General features: G+C 48.8%; 1 protein-coding gene across 1 annotated transcript in view; it reads left to right on the forward strand.

Moving 5' to 3' along the window:
• Positions 1-3,674: 3,674 nt before the first annotated feature.
• LOC146858828 (uncharacterized) overlaps positions 3,675-23,055 on the forward strand; it is a 1,229,505-nt gene continuing 1,210,124 nt past the window's right edge. Inside the window, exon 1 of the mRNA XM_085647127.1 lies at positions 3,675-3,855. Coding sequence (XP_085503253.1) covers positions 3,727-3,855 — 129 coding nt within the window. The 5' untranslated portion in view covers positions 3,675-3,726. The remainder of the gene's footprint in view (positions 3,856-23,055) is intronic.

Here is a 23,055-nt window from a genome sequence, read left to right on the forward strand (position 1 = left end):
TGCTCAGTCGAACGGGGGAGGTGCAGTGGGGGCGCCGCAGCACCCGACGGCTCGCCGCTTCAGTCCCGGTCCACCCGGTGGGGCCCCGATCAGTCCATCAGCCGTGCCCGGGGGGGGCCTTCACGCGGAGGCTAGCCTCTCTCCCCGCCCCCGCCAGTCCGGGCAGGCTCCAAGCAGATCCAGGCCACCGCGCCCCAGGCAGAGGCGCACTCCCGCCGTCTTCAATTAGGCCTCAAGACGAGCCGGTCGGGGGTTCCAGAGCAGCCCCCAGGGACAGCGCGGCAGCGCGGGGCTCCGTGATCCCTCTCCAGCAGCTTGCTCTCTCGTCTCAGCTCTCCCCCGAGCACCAGTAATCGCAGGTCTCCAGGGCTCAGCGCAGCAGGCGCCAACCGGGGTGCAGTGAGGCAGGGCACCGGACACTCCCAGGGTAGAGGCCCAGCAGGCAGCCAGCGCCAGTTCATCGGAGCCCGGCTCACCAGGGGCGATGCTTTCCCTCAGCCGCCAGCCACACCAGGCCGCCTCATGCGCCAACCTCACCACCAGGCCGCATCCACGTAGCAGAGAAAAAGGCGGCGGGCGCTCTTCAGCCACCACGCTGCGCCCCCAGTCACACCAGCCAGCCAGGCGTCCCCCTCAGGAAGCCGCCACTCTCCCTCCTCAAGTTCGGGTCGCTCCGTACACCCAGTGCCGTCAGCAGCCGCCTCCGGGCCCGCAGCGAGCCCCCAACGCACCCGGGAGCGTCCCGGCCTACCAGGATCTGACGCCGGTGATCACCGCCTCCGCTCGGGCCTCGAAGTCGTCACTCTCACCGCTCACGCCGTCCGGGGTCGGGGGTCCTCTACTATCGGCGCCCTCCGGCAAGGAGCCTGCAGCAGTCACCAGCGCGACGCCTCCTCAGCTCCGGACTCGCCCAGCTCCGGGCGCACAGATCGGGTGTAAAGAAAATGGCGGCCAGCCCGGCCGGCACCCGGCTCCTCGTCTGCGCGGTGTATGTCAGCCTCGGCAGCCACCGCCGACCGCCTAGACCGGTGCCCCCAGTGTTCCGCTCTCCCCGGGCTGTGTCCCCGGTCCAAGCGTCGCCGTCACACCGCTGTAAGTGGCAGTTAATAACAGCGGCGGTCCGGAGCGGCCGCGACCTGCGTCCTACTCCATTCCTGGCGAGACCACGCCCCCCTAAGGGCTGCTTTTAACCCTTTCAAAATTAAAATTTTAAATCTTCAATTATGAGGCTGGTTTGAAATTTTTTGCCAGGACTGATTTTAGCTTTGAGTCTGTCCTTGCCCAGGAGCGACCAATTTATTGGCTGTGGAAGAGCACATACATTTACTTTGAGAAGTCTATTTTCAGTTCCATTTCCCTGGCGCCAACGGGAACAATTTGGGGATCGGCTAGATTGAACAATGCCGCAACTGCCTAAATAGGGGAAGGATATCATTAGGCAAAGCCTTGGTAATCAACTCCACCTTAAAATAAAATAAGCATTGGCAAAACCAATGGTTCTCACCTTTTGGACCAATGCTGTGCGGCATCAGGCAATATAAAAATAGAAATAAAAAAAAGACACAACATGGCCACTGTCATTTTTTAAGCATTTGCATGCATGATGACATCACCACGCGTGCATGCACCTACAAAATAATGCGAGTGGCATTTTTTATTTACTGATCCAAGATAGATTGATAAATAATTTTTGAAAACGCTTTTTGTAAGACAGAGCGAGTTGCTGTTGGGCCCACCAATTTAAAAATAAAATAAAACCAAAAGTACTAGAGAGGTTGAGGAGCGGGGAACAGAGGATTGGGGTGGGGGAGGAGTGGCAAGGGAGCAACAGAGGTGTTTGAGGATGGGCAAAGGGAGACAAAAAAAACATAATTATAAAGCCAGGGACTGGTGGAGAAAGAAATGAACAAGCTTGGGAGGGGAGGGATGAGGGAGCAACATAGAGCGCATGGGTGGAGTGGTGTTCCAGGGAGGGAAGCAGCACACAATGGAGCGAGCTAGAAAATACATGGGCTCTCATGAATTGTTGAAAGAAAATAGTAGCTCTCTGAATGCAAGCAGTGGAAGGATACAAGTTATCCAGTCAAAAGGATGGCAACGAGGCTATGCTCAAGGGGACAGACAAACAGAAGAAGGGGAGGGACAAGGAAAGCCATTAAATAAAAAACAAGAAAATACGAGTGACAACAAATGTGACCACTGGTAAGCAGTGCACTGTGACAAGGCCCACTGTACATTTTTAGTATTGTACACAATAGGCTTCAACTTACCAGGTAGCTAAATGATGTGTGGTGGGCGAGACCAGAGAAGAGTGTTCGGTCACTGCGTGATTACCTAGCAGAGATATGAAGCATAAAAGGTGTATTTTGCGTTAAATGTAAAATATACACATAATTGCATACACAGTACAGATGAAAAAGCATGCACTACACTATTACCATACTTGTTTTTGCAAAAATAATTATCCAAATTGCTAACCATGATTAAAATCCAAATAAAGTTTAGGGAGAATACAGCTATTTATTGTCCACTAAAGTTAAAGGCAGAAAACACACACACAACACCAATTTATTCCTCGTAAAAAATGTAATTCAAAAACATGCTCTTTCCCATACTATACAGTTAACTCTAAAATTGTGGGCCTGTTTCCAATTCAGTAATGTAACTACAGTCCAACATATTTACACATTTTACAGTTATTTTTCATCTGTTTATTCTCAGGTGTTTAAAACACAGTTCTTCACACTTTAAACCATCATTTGAATAACTCCTAGTTTATTCCGGAAAACGGTTAAAAGTGCAATCTCATAGTTTCTTTATAACTCCAAGAAGAACATTTACAGCTAATATGCATGGCAAAATGTTAGATTCATTTAGTTATCCCAAAAATAACTTTTCTGTTTATCCGAGATCGATTTGGACTCCAAGGTACAATGTACAAAGGCAAACATTTAAAGGTAGCTTGTCTGTGAGGCATGCTTTGTTACCGTGTGGGAAGACTTATGCATTACCCAATGTTTAATTTGAGCATGCATTATATGTTTGTAGCAGTCCAAAGTTTGTCTTGGGAGTCTGCCTCTGGAGTTGGCGAATGGCTGCGTTGTCTTAATCCCACCTATTGTCTCTTTCTTTAACCACCCTACATGTCCTTACCTTTAGCTCCCTCTTGAAGATTTATTTCCATCCCTGCCTTTTCCATTGTTGCTGTTGACTTATCTTTCTATTCCTCCTCCTTTCTCCCTGTGCTGATTTTCTCGTTCTTGCTGTGGTTCAAAGTCTGATAATGAAAGTTGGTTCCATTCCTGAAAACAAGTGCTGAAGTTCACCACCTGCTACCTGTGGCGCACATTAAAAACTAGAGTGACACGAATATATTTGAGATGGACCTTGGAGGAGGTGGTGGGGGGGGGGGCAATGTTATGTATTAGGATGTAAACCCTTCCCTACAGATTCATAATTTACCCAGCGGTGGTCAACAGTGGCCAACAATTGTCGATCCAACCCCGTGTTTCTGAAATGCTTTGGGGACTGTTGTTAGCAGGTGTCCCAGTGAGTGGGCTGTCGCGTGCCCATAAGACTGAAGAGCCTCTGGCACTGAGATTGCCTTTGTACTGTAGAATACACAACCCTTTTCTATTTTTTACTGATGTGTTTTTGTCTTATTTTTCCAGTGTCCCTAATCAAAAGCCCTCATTTGTGATATCTGAAGTAACAACATTTAGTTAGATGGATTGGAAAGAAGGCTCGCCTGAACTTCTAGGAAGTGTCCCGCCTGGGAGACCGCAGCTTCTGGACAGTTCTTGGTTAGAGTCGAGCCTAACTGAATCGCTTTTACCTGGCAAACCATGGCACAAGGTAACACTTGTGTGTGTGTGTGTGGTGTGTTTGTGCGCATGTGTGTGTGTGTATGGTGTGTGTATGTGTGGGCGCGTGTGTGTGTGTGAGCTGCTCAGATTGTTGTCTGTAGAGGTATTTTGTTGACAACCATCTCATGTATATCCAATCTCTGTTAGCAGCTTGCTGCTCAGTTTGACGACAGTCTTAGTAATAACCAGTAAAATGAAGTTCGACTTCTGGAAGCAAAGATTCAGTTGTTCGTCACTTTTCTAATTTTAATGTACACTGTCACAAAAGCACCAGATGCTAAATCAGTCTCTGATAGATTCGTTATGACTATTCTTATCATTATTATTATTAATTTGTCGTTGTTGTTGATTTTGCTATTATTGTTTTAAACACTATTGTTAATATTTACAATGATGATATCAGGATAGAAAAAAACAGCCCATAATTGCAGACACTGTTCAGGCATGAACCTCCTGTTAACTTTTCTGTATCAGATGCTGTATCAGCATATTCTATTATTATTATCACAAATATTAATAGTAGTAGTGTTAATTTTCTTATTAAGACTGACAGTGGTATTAATAACTGATTACAGGAACTGTTTATCCATTAGGCTATTATCAGGGTTGTGACACCCTTTGGTATAAGCACTTTAGAAACACCTTCTAGTAAACACAATACAGTTAGCAGAGGGTGCCATAGATTGCCACTGCACGTTATTGTACATATAGTATCATGCTGGACGTTTACAACACGGTTAACATTATGCATTGTTTATTTCCAATCCAACTGAGTAATGACTACAGATTGCACATGTATGCCTCCCCTTCGTTCTTTTGCAAGAAGCACTCCCCTCTTTCCACCTCAGCTGGTGTCTGTGGTTCACATGAGACTGCCCGGGGTGCTAACAAAAGGCAGTGTGGCGGCTGAATGCAATGCAATGATGCTTTAAGCGGGCCCGGTGCTGCTAGTGCTCAGCACCGGCAGTAAATAAACTCATGTCTGGAAACGGGTCCTACCTTTTTCTCTTCATTTTTTTGGGGAGACCATAGAAAAAAGACCCCACAAAAACAGAGGTACGGGAGAGTGAAGATGCGGACGTTTACATGGGAGACAGAGATAGGGTGAAGTGCCCTCTCAGTAATTGCTCACCTGCTAACAATAACCTAACACCGTTTTCTAGATTTTATTTGAGGTAGTTAAGCAGTTAAGTGTCTTGCCATGACTGCAGAAGAAAGAGAAGGGCTGGTATTCCAGCATAGACGTCCTTGTCTTGGTGGAACCCTGTCTTAGCATTGTACTGAGCTTCAGGGCAGAAGGAAATACAACATGGCTTCTGGGCGCACCTTATATAGTTCATATATTGTAGGCTTAGGTGAATATTTTTACTAATGATGACCATGCACTGCAATGCGCTCTGGCGGAAGAAATACAAAGAAGGGACATTGGAACTGGTATGAAGGCAGCAGAGGATTTGTGTGAATGGGCTGAAATAATATCTAATGTGAATCATTTATCGACACACGAGATGGAGGGACCAGTACCCAACTGGAATCTGAAACCAAATAGGAGCACTGACAGGAGAGGAGAGGTCTTCTGAGGAGGAGGGGAGATATACAGGGTGGGCCAGCCTGATTAACGATGGAGGAGAAAGAAAAACAGGGGAGCGATGAACAGGGAAGGCTATTACTAGATGTAAGATGGCTCCACTGACAACAGGAAAGAACCAGGAAAATGTGCAGAGGTTCTATATACATATTGAAGGACAGTTATGTGTGTTCTGTGTATACGAGATCTCTGATTGTGTTACTGGAAGAAGTACATAATGTTTTATTAAAAGCTCTTTGAAAAAACCCATAAATGAAGGTGTTAAAAAAATGACCATGCATATAGCACACAACAGAAAATTAATTGTTTCTTATTGCTTAATAATAGGGGGTAGACCCTAAATCAGTGGTACTCATTGTATCACCCGTAGATAATGATCACTTGGGTTAGTTCTACAGTGAGATGTGGGCCACTGGCCCCCACCCTGCTTTGTGGAATAACAATATTAATTCGTAAGAGTCTTGATGGGTTTCCAAAGGTTGTGCTCTAAGGCTGAAGCCGGGCCTCTGCATGGTTTCACAGTTTGCTAAAATATTTGTTGGTTGAAATTAAAAATCCTGGGGGCGTGGCTTAGGAGCCATCGATGGAGGACGCGTGAGCTGAGAGCTCTGCGCCGGACGTGCCTATTATCCTGTCCTTCGGAGATTCCGCCCATGCCCGGGGGCGCACCTTTGGGGACCTGACCCGCCGACGGTACCTGGGGCCCATTTCCGCTCCTTTGCGATGGAGGGGTGAGCGGAGTGCAGTGCTGGGGCATCACGAGCCCAGCGCTGCTGTAGCAAGATGGCGGCTTGAGCCGGAGCGACGAGAGGGGCAGACCGAGGCCTGAGCGGGGTGCCGACCGCGATTGCCTGGCTGCTGACACTGGAGCCCGAGGCATCACCGGTAAACAGACACCCTACTGGGACCCATCACTGCGTCTGGGCGGAGAGGCACCCCGGCCCTACTGAGTCTCCCGTGTGAGACGTCACAGTGAGTGTGGCGCTGCAGGCTCCGAGAGCGGGCCACCCTGGAGGATCCCTAGCTCCCTTCCAAGAACGGTCAAGTTCCCGCAACATGCAATACGCCACTGGACTACCTTTGACCCCCCTGGCTTCTCTGCTGCCCGGCAGGAGGTGCCAGATTGATCTGCTAGGTATGCTGGGTGCGGCCTGGGGGAAATAGGGCGGCTGGCACCCGCTGACCTTCGGAAGTGGGCGGTGGCGAACTGCCGTTGGGTGCTATCTCCCTGAACCCTCCCTGGCTCCTGTGTGAGGGAGCGGCGGCTGCAGCTCAGAGGCCTGTTGGGGGTGCTTGGCGGTCTCAGGTGCCCTCCGGGGCTCGTTGGGGTGAGACCTTCTGTTGGCCTTGGGAGAACAGGTGACCCAGAGGGCTGCCTTTTGAGCTACGATTGGGCCGTGCCCGGGCCGGATTGCATGGGGCCGCAGAGATACTGGGACTGTGTTGGCCGGTGATCACTTCTCTGCAGAGCGCTGCAACGGCTCACCCATGCACTCGGAGAGACGAGGTGGGACTGCCCCATGAAGGGTGGTGGCGTGGTGCGGCCTTGGCCGCGCAACTGTGGCAGGTTGCACCCTGGGCACGTTCTTCGGTGCTCTCAGCCATTTGATTTCGGGATCAGAACTATTGTGCTCCATCGTGCTGTGCAGGCATCTCTACGCGGCTTGCGGACACACGCTGCCACCTATCACATTGAAGCCTTGATGACATCCGGCTGAGAAGCAGTTCTCGTGGTACAGTTGTGACGCATCAGCGTTTGAGGCCCTTCCATACTGTGCTGCTGGCCACCGGTGTTGGGAGCTTTTGGTTTATTAACTCCACTGCTGCATTGCTCCTTGCATAACACACAACGCCACGTAAGGGCACCCTTGGGGTTGTATGTCAGATACCGCCCTGTTGCTCCCTCCCCCCCCCTACCGCAGCTCCTCTGACCAGCCGTGGGGTTGCGGCCTGGACTCAGCAGGACTAGTCTATGTTGCGGAGGGGGTTGAATTACCGAAAGAGAGATTCACTGCGAGGGCGACACCGAATAACCCTGTGTTGGACCTGTCAGCCTTAGGGTGGTCTCCCCCTACCTTTTTCGCCCTTGTGCCTCCCATTTTTATTGTACCTTTCTGTTGGACTTAGGCCTCTGGGCGCCTTACCACTGCTAAACAGTGCTGAGGTGCAGGTGTTCTCCCCTAAAACATTGTGACACTGGCATATCTGCCACAAGCCCCTGCTACTGCAGTGAGGCTGAACCCTCCATGTGCTAACATTGGGGAACCCCCCTTCTGGGATAATTTCTGACTGGGACCTAATAAGTCTGTCATGTTTGGTCTCGTTAGAATCGGGGCGGGGAACCTTTTCCAATGATATATGGGGTTTGGGCACTACTACCCTAGAATTATCCCTTTTAGAAAGTAGACATTTCTCTGCCTACACTTAGTCTGGGCACTGCAGACTCCCCCCTCCCATCTGCATACTGATAGCCTGCCTGGGCTGTGAGGTGGGAGTGGTGATTCACACCTTCTCCCCTTGAATGGGCTGTGACTGGCTGCCCACTGTAGCCTTAACGGCCCTGCCTTTTGTCACTGTGACAGCCAGGTCAGGGAAGGCAGGGAACATCCCAGAACTCCCTGGACTCTTCCAGAAACCCTGCCCCCAGACCCTTCCAGAGACTTCTGCCCCCTTCTAGTAACCAGACTGCAGGGTAAAAAAGGGAGGGTCCTGGCCACACATCTTTGTTACACTACTGGACCAGGAAGAATCTCTGCTGGAGTGAGGACTGCTGCGCCAGGAGGATTGCCAGTTGTGAGGAGGCTGACTGCTCCCAGGAACTGCTGCCCCTACCTGCTAAGCTACCCTACTGCCTGCTGATCCTGCCCTGCTAGGGAGGCTAAAGAAACACCACCAGAGTGTCTCCACCATTCTCTGACTGCCCCCCCGATTGCTGGAGATTCATAAGGACAACGTTTTACAAACTGCCTTTTCGAACCACAACGCTCCCAGGACTTGCCCTGTTGCGCTATATTTGCACTCTGCACCGCAGGCACAGTGATCTTCAGGACTGCCTGTTTTAAAGGGACTTTTTGATACCCTCTCGGTCACCACGCGGCATGCCCGGGGCAGCGCTCAACGTGGGGCTTCCACCGTGACCAAAACTGCCCAAAAAACGCCGCTGGCCCGTGGTGAAAGCGCTCCCAGAAACGCTTCTGCAACTAGCCCTAAAGTCACCGCTGCAGGCCCGAGTCGAATCGCTATTTAAATCACCCCCAGGATCCCCGCCCTGGGCCTGAGTCCAGGCTCACCAAAATCGCTGCAGGAATCACCGCCGCCGGCCCGGGAGACGCAGGAAACCCATGCGCTGCCCCGCTGACTTCCAGAGTAGGGCCGCGCTGGGATTGGTGTGACGCGGGAGTTTTGCCTGGGAAGGAGGGGCTCGTCCCAGGGCGAGGCCAAGTTGGAAATCAGGAAGGGCTGCCCCGCTCGCAACTGTACAGAGCCAGTGAGAACCCCGCGTTCCAGAGGTCGGAGGAGCCTTGTATCGCTGCCAACGTCATCTACCTCAGGTAATGCTTGCGGGTGTGCGCGCTGGTAGGCTGAGGGCGGCATTGCCTTCAGCGGGTCTGTGGGAACGGCCTCCCTGCAACAGGGGGCCGGACAGGGACGGAGTATTCTTACCTGGGTGGCTTTACACTGACCGCGCGCCTGCCAGCGGGACTGTAGAAAGCCTCCCCCTTGGGACCTGGTCGGGTCATTGGAGTCTGCTCGCTGTGCTTTGGGACATCAGGGCTTTGTTTACAGGCCGGCATGCACTGAGGGTACATTTTCTTTATCATCACAGGCTGCGAAGTCAGCATCATAGTAGCTGAGGGATTCAGCCATTTCAAGAAGGGCACCGCGCATCGCTAGCGCGTGACGAGTGCTATTAATCAAAACCATTTCTCTTTTAATGAAAATGAGATACGGTCCCTACAAGTGACTGGCTCTAACCCTGGGACTGTTACTCTGACCCCCTTACATTTGCTGGACAAAGTACAGGAACTGCACGTTATTTCTGGGAGAGGACCTTCCAAATACCCTGATCAAAGACATTTCTGTCTAAGGAAAAACCTCTAACTGTATATAATGGACTTTTGCCATTTTGAATCGTGCCGAAGTTTCAGATAAAGATACCTTTATTTTTATAAAACAGGTGTGGTGTCCCTTTTGTGAGTGTCTTACTGTGTTACTGTTGGTGTGCGTTGCACAAATACTTTACATACTGCCTCCTGCGTTTAGCCTACCTGCTTTGCGCCAAACTACCCTGTCGGAAGCGGTGGTCCCTACTTGGACTAGGGTGCATACCCCTGCCAACTAGAGACCCCATTTCTAATACCTAGGTACTGTGAGTGAGAGACATTCGAGAGGGGCGCAGACGGCCGTACCCGGTGGTCTTTTGGGCTGTCGCGAAGTGAGGCCAGTTACAGGGCAGTAACCAAAGAGACGATCGCACAACGACAAGAGCTGGAGTGGTGTGGTGCCGACCAGCTGGCGGCAGTTCCCCGGCCGCCAAGAGAAGGCCGTGCTAGACCCGTGACAGCAAGCTCCTCTGGCGAGGGGGAAGCCTTGGGGAAAGCAGGTGGGGCCCCCCCCGGAACAGGAGGACAGTGCGCCGGATCCGGTGCCAAAGGAACCGGGCGACGAACCACCAGAGGTACCTGTCTATCAGCAACTGACCAAGATATTAGAGGCCATTGCTGATACCAAGGGGACGCTTCACCAGGACATCAGCACTGTCAGGGTGGGCCTGGGCCTGTTGAGGGCAGAACAAGCGAATCTGTCGGACAGAGTGAAACAAACAGAGCCTTCCCTGGAGGCGCTCACTCCGGCAGGCCCTGACTGAACAGGTCGGTGAATTATCCAGCCGAGTTAATGTTCTGGAGAGACGGGCAGAAGATGCAGAAGGCCGGAACCGGAGGAGCAATGTGAGGGTCTTGGGCTTGCCGGAAGGAGTTGAAGGCCGGGATATGGTTGGGTACCTTGAGGTATGGCTCCGAGAGGTGGTGGCCCCAAAGGGCTTGTCGTAGTTCTGCACGCTGGAAAGGGCTCATCGCGTGCTCGCCAGGCTGCTGCCCCTGGGCAGGCCACCTTACCCTGTGGTGGCTAAACTGCTTCATTTCAGAGACAGGGATGTGTTGCTGCAGAGAGCACGCTCGAACGGGCCATATGAAGTCAAGAACAGTAAGGTGTCACTGTTTTCAAACTACACGTTTGATGTCCAGAGATGCCGTACTTCCTTCCTTGAGGTCAAAAGAGCCCTGCGTGAGGAAGGGATCCAGTACTTTCTGATGTTCCCAGCCCGGCTTAAGATAATGGTGGATGGGAAGACTCACTTTTGCGAGGACCCTAGGTCTGCCTGGGAGTGGATTGAGGGCTATAAGACTGAAGGTCGGCTTGCGACCTAGGGGAGCAGAACCCCGAAAAGAGCCAGAGACCCTGGGAAGAGGCTACACAGCCGTCAAAAGCAGGGGTTTATTAAGAAGCCGAAGCCGTCTCAGACACCGACAGAAAGGACGGAAGCGCTGCAGGCAGTGGCGGTCATGATGCAGAATCGGAGATCGTCTTCGGAGAGAAGTTCGGGGTCAAAACGAGGGACTGATGGCTCAGACTCGGACATGTCCCATAGTGGCAGGGTTCACTTACCTGTTGTGACTCCCCAAACAGCAGATGGGATAGTGTGATTATTTACCAAGGACTTCCACTTCCCCCCTCTCCCTTTCTGCTCTGTTGTGCTGAGTCGCCTTTCCCCGTGCAACCCCATCTGGCCTTCTTTCTCCTTCACTGGGGGTCCATGGAGGGTGCGGGGTGGCCGACTGAGGGCGCGCCTGGGTGCGGGCTGGAACAGCCAATCAAGGCTGATGCGTGAGGATGTCTCCCTTTCTTAAGCTTCCTTTGCTATCCCCGTCGCTGAGCGCCGTACCACGCTAGGACCTCAGCTGATATCACATGTTTTGCATAATGTTTGGACTGACGTCCGTTGTCAGGCTGCCATGGGGCTGGAGAGTTGACCATCATAAGGGTCTTTTTGTTGGGTTTGTTTGTTTTTTGAGGCTTGCAGAGGGGTGGGATGGTTTGGAACTAGGGTCGCCACTGGGGAGGGTCGGATCCTGTTCTATGACCTGGTCGATGACACCGTACGCTTATGGCAGACACACGTAAAGTTACACAATTCTTTACATGGAACATCAGGGGAATGGGGTCTATGGTGAAGAGTCATAACGTTTACTCCTATCTGAGGCGCAGAGATGTACACCTAGCGTTCCTTCAGGAAACCCACTTAAATAGTGAGGAAGTGGCAAGGTTGAAAAGGAGATGGAGAGGCCAGGTCTTTGCGACCACCTACTCAGCCTTTGCCAGAGAGGTCTTGATATGGGTCAAATCGGGGGTCCCCTTTGCTGTAGAGCGGTCCTGGCTTGATGTGGAGGGCAGATATGTGTTGGTCACAGGGTGATTAGCGGGTCAGGTGATCACCCTGGGTAACGTCTATGCTCCTAATCAGGACCAGATTGGTTTACTGGACTCCTTCTCTGCCATCTTGGCTGATGGCCTAAGGGGTAACCGGATCCTTGGGGGGGACTTCAACTGTGTGGCGGATGTAGATACTGACCGGTCTCACCCTCCTTTGTTGGGTTCTCAGCCACGCCGCACGGCGTCTGGATTTCAAGCGTGGGTCGCACATTAGTATATCGAAGACACTTGGAGGTTACAGCACCACAGCGCAAGGGAGTTTTCTTTCTTTTCACCAGTACACCAAGTACACACGCGCCTCAACATGTTTCTATGCTCCCCCACCTTTAACGGCTCCATTACACACACGGAATACTTAAGTCGTTGTTCTGCTTGGGTTTTCGGATCAGATAGAACCAGCTCATCAGAGCCTCACTAACCCAGCCAGAACGTTACCCCCTCCCTAGGGCCTATTTACAATAGTGCAACCACATATATCTACCACCTAAGGACAGGGAATTCCTACTATACATACCAAGACCTCTTATAATCGGCGGCCTCGCGATCCCATACGAATCCAGACCTCTCTACCCAGACGGCAGTCTCAGCACAATCGGCGGCCTCGCGATCCCATACGAATCCAGACCTCTCTGCCCATACGACAGTATCACAAGTGGCGGCCTCGCGATCCCATACGAATCCAGACCTCTCTACCCAGACGGCAGTCTCAGCACAATCGGCGGCCTCGCGATCCCATACGAATCCAGACCTCTCTGCCCATACGACAGTATCACAAGTGGCGGCCTCGCGATCCCATACGAATCCAGACCTCTCTACCCAGACGGCAGTATCACAAGTGGCGGCCTCGCGATCCCATACGAATCCAGACCTCTCTACCCAGACGGCAGTCTCAGCACAATCGGCGGCCTCGCGATCCCATACGAATCCAGACCTCTCTGCCCATACGACAGTATCACAAGTGGCGGCCTCGCGATCCCATACGAATCCAGACCTCTCTACCCAGACGGCAGTCTCACAAGTGGCGGCCTCGCGATCCCATACGAATCCAGACCTCTCTGCCCATACGACAGTATCACAAGTGGCGGCCTCGCGATCCCATACGAATCCAGACCTCTCTACCCAGACGGCAGTCTCAGCACAAGTGGCGGCCTCGCGATCCCATACGGATCCAGACCTCTCTACCCAGACGGCAGTCTCATACGACAGTTCATCCTATGATCACCATAACATACAAAAAGGAATCAGTCTCACTATTCATCAGATCACACAAGGACTGCCAGTTCGAGCATAGCCTGTTCTCCGGTTCGAGGGGCTCCTCTTTCCCTTATTCAGTTACCACTTACCTGATCAGGGTTAACATCTGTTCATGTAGCCGCAGCTGACTAGAAGAATAGGCTACCCTCTCATACAAGAACACGCAGCACATGTTGGTTCACTACAAACTGGGTACTTTATTACTCATTACATACGCAATCACATAACATTACAATATAACACATAACCTGCAAAGAAAAGTGAAAGATTAAGTTGTATACTCTAATAAGAAAGGGTCGACATCACCTTAGTAGTGTGTAGCCTGCACTCAGTGGTCATCTAGGTTCCCTTCTCGTCTGTGCCTCGGCTCGCCTGGAAGTCACACCTCCGCAGTCACGGATACATGTCTGCACCACTATGCGCTGTTCTCTTCACCCTTCTCCGAGTCACTGGGACCTCTTCCTTATCGGCTACTCTCTCCTCTCTGGCTATTCTGCTAGGAGAGTATCTGTCTCTCGGTTCTTCTCCGCCTTCAAGATGGCGTCTGTCTTCCCTGGAATAAGTAGTAGATTTACTGCTAACGGCTAGATGCCGCCTACGGACTGAACATGTAACTGCCTCAGACTTTCACTAATATAGAGGTGCGTTTCCTCATGGAAAATTCCGGCCCGTAACCTGCCGCCCACCAAATTCTTGTACCTCCCCGTACCAAGGACACGTTCCCAGCCGGCCGGCCTGATGTAGTGTCTTCGGCATGAAGAAAAATACAATCCTTCGATAAGGGCCGGCCTGAACCGGTTCTCTCCAAGCGAATAACACCTCATAACTAAAACATTACATTTGACCTAGAAGCATCCCAAGCTGCCGGAGCAGAAAGAAAGATGGAGTCTCTCCCGTTTGAGGCCTACCAGGCCTGAATTCAGCACGGCTCCATGAAATACCCTCACTACAGGACAGAGTGAGTGAGAATAGAATCTTTATTGCTCAGTTAATTAAAACCATTGCAATTATTGACATATAAAAACCATGAGTTAAATACAATTGAGGATTAAAAGAAAAAATAACAAATATATATTTACAACAAGATTAGCTTCAAATAAAACAAAAAGGGTAATTATGATGATTTCTGTGAAAAGGAAAGTCAGTTTGTTTTGCGCCTGAGTATTGTCCAAGCTATGGTATTTATTGCTGGGCCTGTTGGATCATGGGGCTCCCCTACAGTGTTATTGTGTCCTGTTTTTACTATTCGGATATCGGCCATTATCCATATCAAGCAAATCTTTCTTTATCAATTTTGGGTTTCACTTCGTTAGTATGCGTCGGCCTGTTATCGCCCTCTGTCATTTTTGTTTCTTAACTGCTTTGTCCAAGAATTTGACGACGTGGCTTGCTAATTGAATGTTCGCTCCGTCCAAGCAGGCCTTTACTGCCTGCCGGCGTGTTCTTATGCCCAGCCTGTTGAAATGCTTTTTTAGGAGGGATCTACGCTCTGCGTCCAGACCTTTACAAGTGCATAGTAGGTGGAGGATGTCTTCCTTTGAGTTCCCACAAACTCGACAGTTGATAGTTTCTTTAGGTCTTAACCATGGGGGAAGATGGTATTGCACTGGAAGTTGGCCCAGCCGTAGGCGTAGGAACTTCTCCTTTGTACGCCTAGTAAACCCGACTCCTAGGTAGCTTTGGCAGTGGCTGGTTGTGTAGCTTTGAATAACTGTCCAGCCATGGGCCCGGGTTGCTAGGCTTGCTTTGTCCTCGATTAATGACAAGGATCTAACTGATTTGTTGACCAATTGTTTAAAGATGTTATGAGATTCGCTGCTCGTCCAGGCTTCTTGAAGACACAAAGAATTTAAGGAGTGGTTAAGATGTAGCGCGGCCGCGCTCTTGCTCTTGCTTTCCATCTCTTTCCATAGGTGGTGATTTAGGGTTGTAGGTTCCCCTCTCTTTATTTTGTGCCAACTTTTGGCATAGGCACCCATTCGCTCTAGAGTTTGGTTTCTCAGGCCAAATTCCAGCCTAATTTGTGCCTGGGAGGTGTAGTTGGGCAGACTGAAGATTATTCTCATTGCCTTCGCTATTGTGCTATTCAGTTGCTGGGCGTCCCTTCCTCGGAGGCATTCGCTACCATAGGTCAGGGCCGATGTTAGTTTTGCCTGTAGCACTTGAAGCAGAGGTGTAAAGCTTCGGCCAACTGCTTTTGTTTTGAGGTTCCTTAGTGCAATCCCTACGCTAGTGCCCCTCCGTTTTATTGTTTCCTTTTGCTGGTTGAATGAGCCCTTTCTATCAAAGATTACCCCCAGGTACCTATACTCCTCTACAGTCTCCAGTATGGATCCTCCCATGTGCCAGTGAAATCCTGCTGATGACCTTGTTGCGTTAATCCTCATTGTTTTGGTTTTTGAAAGATTGATGGTGAGGTTATTGTCTATCGAGTACTTAAACGTGGTGCTGATCAGATGTTGTAGCCCTATCGGTGTTCTGCTTATTAGGGCAATGTCGTCAGCATACATTAAGTTGGAGATAGTGAGGCCTCCTAGGCTAGGGGCATGAGAATTAGTTTCGTCCAGCAGTTGTGCCAGGTCGGACATGAAAATGTTGAAGAGTGTTGGAGCTAGGACACAGCCTTGTTTTAAACCTTTTGTGGTCGTTATTTTTCTTGAAAGGAAATCTCCTGGCCCTAGCTTGACTTGGACCCATGTGTCCATGTGAAGTAGGATCAGCTGTGTAAGAAGGCCTGATGGGATGTTCTTTTTTTTCAGTTTTTCCCATAATAGGTTTCTGTTGACTGTGTCGAATGCTGAGGTGAAGTCAATGAAGCATACATACAGGGGGAGGTTAGCTGCCTTTGTAGCGTCAATGAGGAGCGAGAGAGCTAACATGTTTGATGTTGTACCCATTTGTTTACGGAATCCTGTCTGGGTTATAGGAATAACTGCATTTTCTTCTGTCCAATCCTGAAGCTCCTCTAATATGAGACCGGCGTAATATTTGGCTTCGTTGTCAATTAGGGCTATTAATCTATAGTTTTTTGGATCCTTTACATTGCCCTTCTTATGTATTGGTGCTATTATCGAGCCTTTCCATGAAGCTGGGATAGTTGCAGTGTCTGTTATCTGCTTGAAGAGGGGCACTAGGGCTGCTGCCCAATACACTACAGGACAGGTTATCCCTAATACTAACGAATCTATCCCCTAGGCTATGTGTGCAAGCCCTGATCTATGGGGAAGAGCACAGGATCATGTCGAAGTGCCTAGTAAATAGGCTCCATTCACTACTCTAACCCTTAGACTTGAATGGTAAGAGACTGAAGTCACATTCAATCACTTTTCAACACAAGAAGGCCGGGAAAATCGAGCAGAACATTTCACCCTTGACTTCAGTCTATTATACATTCATTAAACAGAACTAATATCTGTGGAAGAATAATATGAAACAAGACTAACTGATCTATGTCTAGTACCAGGTGTGCAGAATTGAAGTAGTGAAGGAATACACTGAATAAAGCAACAGATAGAAATCAAAATGCCGATAGTAATCAGAATACCTCCTAATATCTGACGTAACATATGCAAATCAGGTAACCAATTAAAGAGCCAGTCAAACCAGCCCTGGTCAATGTGTTTTCTAACTTCTTCTGTCAAGTCATGTAGTTTATCAATGTGAGCTTGAATGGATTTTGTATGATCAGACAAGTTAAAACAACAAAGACCCTCAAAATCAGAACAATCGTGTCCATGTTTAAGCAAAAGATAATCAATGGCCGCTCGATTTTGCAAGATAGCTCTACGTTCACCCTGGGCGTCTAATAGCATGTCAGACAGGACTGTAGAAGTATGATTAATGGATTTTACCATCCAGCAGGCCATTTTCCCAATAGATTTGGCATTATAAACTGCCAAAGCAGGAACACCAACAATTGAAATAGCCAGGCTAAGGTATTCAGACTTGGAATATAAATGCAAAGATGAGTCACAATCCTCCTGTAACCTCACTGTATCTCGAATCACACGAGAGTTGGCATTCGGATGTGATGAAAACATCAACAAGCTCAGTCTAGTAATGGCACAAGGGCCTCCAGAAATATTTGCGGGGATATATGGCCAGGAAGTATTACCACATGAGAACAGCCATCCGGCAGGTAGTAACATCGTGCGATAATGACTGGGGGTAACTACCAAACTCTTGCAAGTCATGTTATTCTGAACAGAAGCACATGTTTTCGGTGTCCTTTGAAGGCACAAAGTTCGTTCATGAGCGGTGAATGAAGTGGCACCTTTCAATCTTAAACGCATACATTCAGAAATCGCACTAGGATCACAAGTAAGGAAAAAACATAAATCACCCTGTGTGATATTATAGGTAACTATTTGGGACTGGATGGGGGGTATCGGGTCTGACAGTACAGTACACAAGGGGCAATACTCATGGGTAGCAAAATCGCCCAGAAGAACATTGGGGCGAGCATTCGATATATTAAAAATATGAGTCAAAGTCTCCAATGAAGCAGGGACAGCAACTAAACAAGTCGCTAGAATGTCAGTCACCGATCTCATCGGTGTCAAGCAGAAATGAGGGGCTTTAGTCACTCGTTTGGCTAACGTAATCCAAAAGTTCGACGACGAATCCCACGCAGCGAAGGAACGCGACACTCGGGTTCTCAACTCAGCCCGGGTTGATGGGATCCCTCCTCTCTCGTCGTACCAGCCCAAAAGGAGTCCAACGCCGACACATCCTGCAGCAACAGTCCAAAGAATGATCTGAAAGAGAATCAAATACAGGCATTATTCATTCTCGTAAGTAACATTTGTCAGCCGGGACTGCTTCCCAGCTATCTTTCCCTGGTCTCATAACTAAAATGGTGTTGTCTTGACCGGTTGCAATGACTTCTGCTTGTTCAGGGGGATTCTTAGGCGACTGCACCCAAACTCTGGCCCCAGGATTATCTGTGGAGCCAAAACCTTTCTGGCCTCGTACAGTTAGCAACGTTGGGGCAGTGCCTTTCGTGATCTCACCACTGAAAACAGGCATTATTAGCAATTGAGCCACTCGGTCAGTTTGATGTATCAGTAAGTCAACCTCACTGCTATTCAGCAGGAGAACCTTAATCTCTCCCTGATAATCACTGTCAATGATCCCTCCAAGCACCTGAACGCCTTTTACAGCCAGCCCCGATCTAGGGGCGATTAATCCGAAATTCCCAGTTGGTATATGAACACCAACACCAGTTTCAATGATACTCGATCCTTACTTTTTATAACGGTGTCATCCATGGCATGCAAGTCTAAACCTGCCGACCCTGGGGTCGCTCTACATGGAGCCAAAGCTCCGGGAGTAATTTCCCAGTACATCACAGTCTCTCTGATTTCATTGGGCTTAGCATCAACATTCGGAGGAAACAAACGCATAAGTGGGGATTCAGCATTTAGAAAAGGACGGTTATTCAAAATCAATAGCGCTTGAGGCAAAAAGTCTCGCCAATTCTTATACTTGTCATCTGTTAATTTACGTAACTGATCTTTCAGCAGGCCATTCAACCTCTCCACAAGACCCGAGGCCTGTGGATAATATGGTATATGAAACACCCATTCAATATTGTTTTCCACACAGAATTCCTGTACCAATCTTCCACGAAAATGGGATGCATTATCAGATTGAATTTGGAATGGCACACCATAATACATCATAATCAATTCCACTGTTTTAATAGTATTCAATTGGGTAGCTTGCTTACAGGGAAGGGCCACCAACAGGCCACTGTATGTATCAACAATAGTGCAAACATATTGACAATTCCTACTCATAGGAAGTGGACCAATGTAATCAATCTGCCAAATTTGAGCGGGTAATTTCCCGCGATGTAAATGACCTTTAACAGTTTGGGGCACTTTGCGCTGCCTGATATGTTGACAAATGGGACAATGTAGAATAACATTTTTGATTAAATCTAGGGGAATATAAATTCCTCGATCAGCAGCCCACCTGCTAGTGGCTTTCTCTCCAAAGTGTCCTGCTTTCTGGTGGGCCCATTTCGCCAATCCCGCAATATCAGAATCTTGCCTGTCCACCACTGCCTCAGCAATTTTAGATTTCTCATCTGCAATATTATGAAAGAATTTGTCAAGAGAGTCTATCGGGGTATGAGCATCCACATGGAAGATTGTAACAGTACTCTGTGGGAGCATTTCCCAAATCTCCTGCCATAATTATTTTCCCCACAGTTCTTTTGAATTGATTTTCCAACTATGGGAATGCCAAGTCGGTAACCAAACTGCCAGTCCATTGGCAGTAGACCAAGAATCGGTGAAAATATGACATGTGCCAGGTAATTCTTGTTTCAGAACTTGATAAACAGCATAGAGTTCAGCAAATTGACTGCTCTTACCCTCACCAGTTGTGCTCAGCAATTTTTGTGTGATCGGATTATAGGACACCGCCTTCCAATGCCGTTTCGTCCCTATGAACCTTGCTGAACCATCCGTAAACCAGACATGGTTTCTGTCCTCCGCCGACAAATCATCAAAAGGTCTACCCCACTTAACAGGAGACTCCTGTACTAAAGGTACGGAACATTCACTCTCAGTCTCAGTCGATGGCGCCCGCGCCACCTGCTCATGCAAAGATGCAACTCCTTTTAGTCCCACACGTGCCCTGTCTTGTATATACAATTTCCATTTAATCACACTCGCCTCTTGAGCGTGTCCAATTCGGTGAGTTTTCGGCGAACTCATAACCCACTGCATGATAGGAATTTCAGGTCGCAAAACTATATCATGTCCCAAAGTCAATTGCTCGGTATCCACCAGAGCCCAATAACATGCAAGTAACTGTTTCTCAAAAGGTGTATAACGCTCACCAGCATCAGGTAACTTTTTGGTCCAGAAACCTAACGGTACTCTACTCTTGCCTTGTTTCTGCCACAAACTCCAATTCGCATAAAGGCCTTGTACAGACACATTCAAATCCACATCACCATCACATACAGGCCATAAATCCAGAGCATGCTGAATTGCTTCTTTTGCCAGACTGAACGCATCTTGTTGTGGTTTATCCCATTCAAATGCATTCTTTTTACGAGTGACATGATACAAAGGGGCCAATATTTGACTCAAATGAGGAATATGCTGGCGCCAAAAACCAAACAAACCAATGACGCTTTGGGCTTCTTTCCTGTTCCTCGGAACTGCAAAATCAAGAATTTTCTGTTTAACCTGAGGGATCACTTCTCGGTGCCCCTCATGCCAATTAATACCCAAAAATTTCACAGCCTGGGACGGACCTTGTAATTTATCCGGGTTGATTTCCTAACCTTTCTCACGCAGGCACTCAATGACTCTGTCCAATTGGGTCTGAACTTCCTCTTGTGTTTCACCTTGGATCAAAATATCATCAATATAGTGACATATCTGAATTCGCGGATGAACCGGTACCTCAGCCAAATGCTCTGCCACCAGCCGGTGACATATCGTAGGACTATGCACATAGCCCTGGGGAAGACTTCTAAACGTCATCTGACGCCCGTTCCACGTAAAACTGAATTGTTCCTGACACTCAGGGGCAATCGGAATCGAAAAGAAAGCATTAGCAATATCAATGGACGCATACTATGTACCTGGATGTTTTTGGATTCTTTCAATTAGGGTAATAACATCCGGTACTGCAACAGTCAAAGAGGGTGTGTGTCTATTTAATTCTCGATAATCAACAGTCATGCGCCAAGAATTATCACTCTTACGTACAGGCCAAACAGGATTATTCCAAGCAGAAGTAACTGGGGTTATAACTCCTGCATCCACCAACTCCTGAATAGTGGTACTAATCTCTTCATGACCACCTGGAATACGATACTGCTTCTGACGAACCACTTTTGTCGCCTGGGGAACTTTTATGGGGGGCATTCTTAAACGACCAACCCGTACAGGCCTGGACGATATATAATGTTTAGTTCCAAATTGGTAACATCCATCATCTAAGTGCAAAGTCATTCCTTTCAAAATATCAATTCCAATTATGAATTCTAAGAGTGGTACCACTAATACAGAGTATTCTTTTCTAGGAATTCTACCTATTCTCATTTCAAGTAAAGTTTGAACTGCGGGAGTTTCCTTTCCACCTAATCCGGTAATTGTAAAAGGCTGACCTTTAAACTTCTTTGATTTTCCATGAATAAGAGTGGCCTCCGCTCCTGTATCTACCAATGCTCGGGCCCTTTGGACATTACGATGTCTCCAATAAATATCAATATCTTCATAGGGTCTATTATCTCTGTGAGCCCATCTGTGTACTGGAGCTTGACCTATTTCCTAGTCATTTTTACTGCGTTCTGTGTACCAGGATAAATCAGGATAAAGACTCTCACGTTTCCCAGGTATCGATACCTCCTGTTCATATCCATCTCCATTACGAAATGGATTCCTGTCCTCTGCATTGTACTGCGGGTTTCGATCGGCCAATCTGTGTCGATCCTCTCTCCTTCTCAACTCAGGGGATTGATCCCTATCATCTCTACGTCTGCTGTTAACATAATCATTTCTCCCCCTCTCTCTTTCCCCCTCTCTCTCCCTGTCTCTCTCACGACGGGGGGACAAATCACGTACATAACGTCGATCATCACGACGATCAGAGCGCCCACGGCGGTCGTCATCACCGCTACCGTCAGAAAAACCACGATCACACTCAGTCGTCCGAACACGCCGGGCACCCTCCTTTCGATCCAAGCCACGTTTGCGAAACATTTCCCACAAACGAGAAGTAGTCTCACCGTCAATGTCCTCCTTCCGCACACCATCGGCCATAAGACCAAAAAACATATCACGTCTAGTAAGTTTATTGTCACCAGGAGTACGAGTGTCAGACCGGGATTGCCGTTCAGGTGTAAACCATTCACCCAACTCACCGAGTTGGCGTACCGATTCCAGCACCATAGACAATATGTTACCAGTCTGATTAATCAATAAAGTCATCATGACCTGCTTATAAGCAACAGGGGAAGAACGAATAATACGATTCCGCACAGAAGATGTCAACAAACCATCAAGCAACCTGTCAGCAGTATTCAGAAAAATTGCCGTTTTCATCACCTCCTCTTTGAGACGTTGTGCAGCATCGCGCAAAGTATACCACGGTTTGTCATTCACAGGCCAGTCAGACTCAGTAGGATATTTTTGATTACAACCCTCAGTCGCCAATTGAAGCAAAGAAATTTGACCACCAACATTAAAGTTACGAAAATGATCCTGTACAGTAGAATCCGAACTCAAGGAACAAAACTTCAAACAATCGCCAGCATCCAACATAATGCCAGCAGCGCCCAGTTCATAAAGGCGCACCATCCATGTGAGTAAGGTCTCACCAGCTCGCTGCCGAAATCGCTGCAAAATATCACTAATTTCTTGTTGAGTAAAATCCTCCAAAGAGTCTAAAGCAATACCATTCGGAGCACCGGGAGCCTGCTGCAACTTCCGCCGAAAAACTGGATGCACCGAGACCGCGGGACGAGCATCACAAGGAGCTCGACCAGTACACGTAGAGGAACAATCAGTGTAAGAAGCATCGACCCCGCTCGAAGGACGAGCGCAATCACGGGGTGCACCATCAGAGGCGCAAGAAGCAGACTTACAATCACGGCCGGAGCGAGAGGACTCGCGCTTGGCAGACTCCTCACCCGAGGAAGGAGAATCACTCGAGTTCCAGATATTACCATCCCATTCATCAGGATTCCAATCCAGTCCGGCTTTCGCCACGACCAGACGCACCTTTCGCGTCGAAACCCGACCACGCCGATTCTTGTATTTATAACGAGCAATTCGCACAGCCGCCCTCTCGGCAATAGTTTGGTACGTATCAAGTTTGTCAGCA

This window comes from Triturus cristatus, chromosome 3_2 (genome assembly GCF_964204655.1).
Source record: "Triturus cristatus chromosome 3_2, aTriCri1.1, whole genome shotgun sequence".
Classification (NCBI taxonomy): Eukaryota; Metazoa; Chordata; class Amphibia; order Caudata; family Salamandridae; genus Triturus; species Triturus cristatus.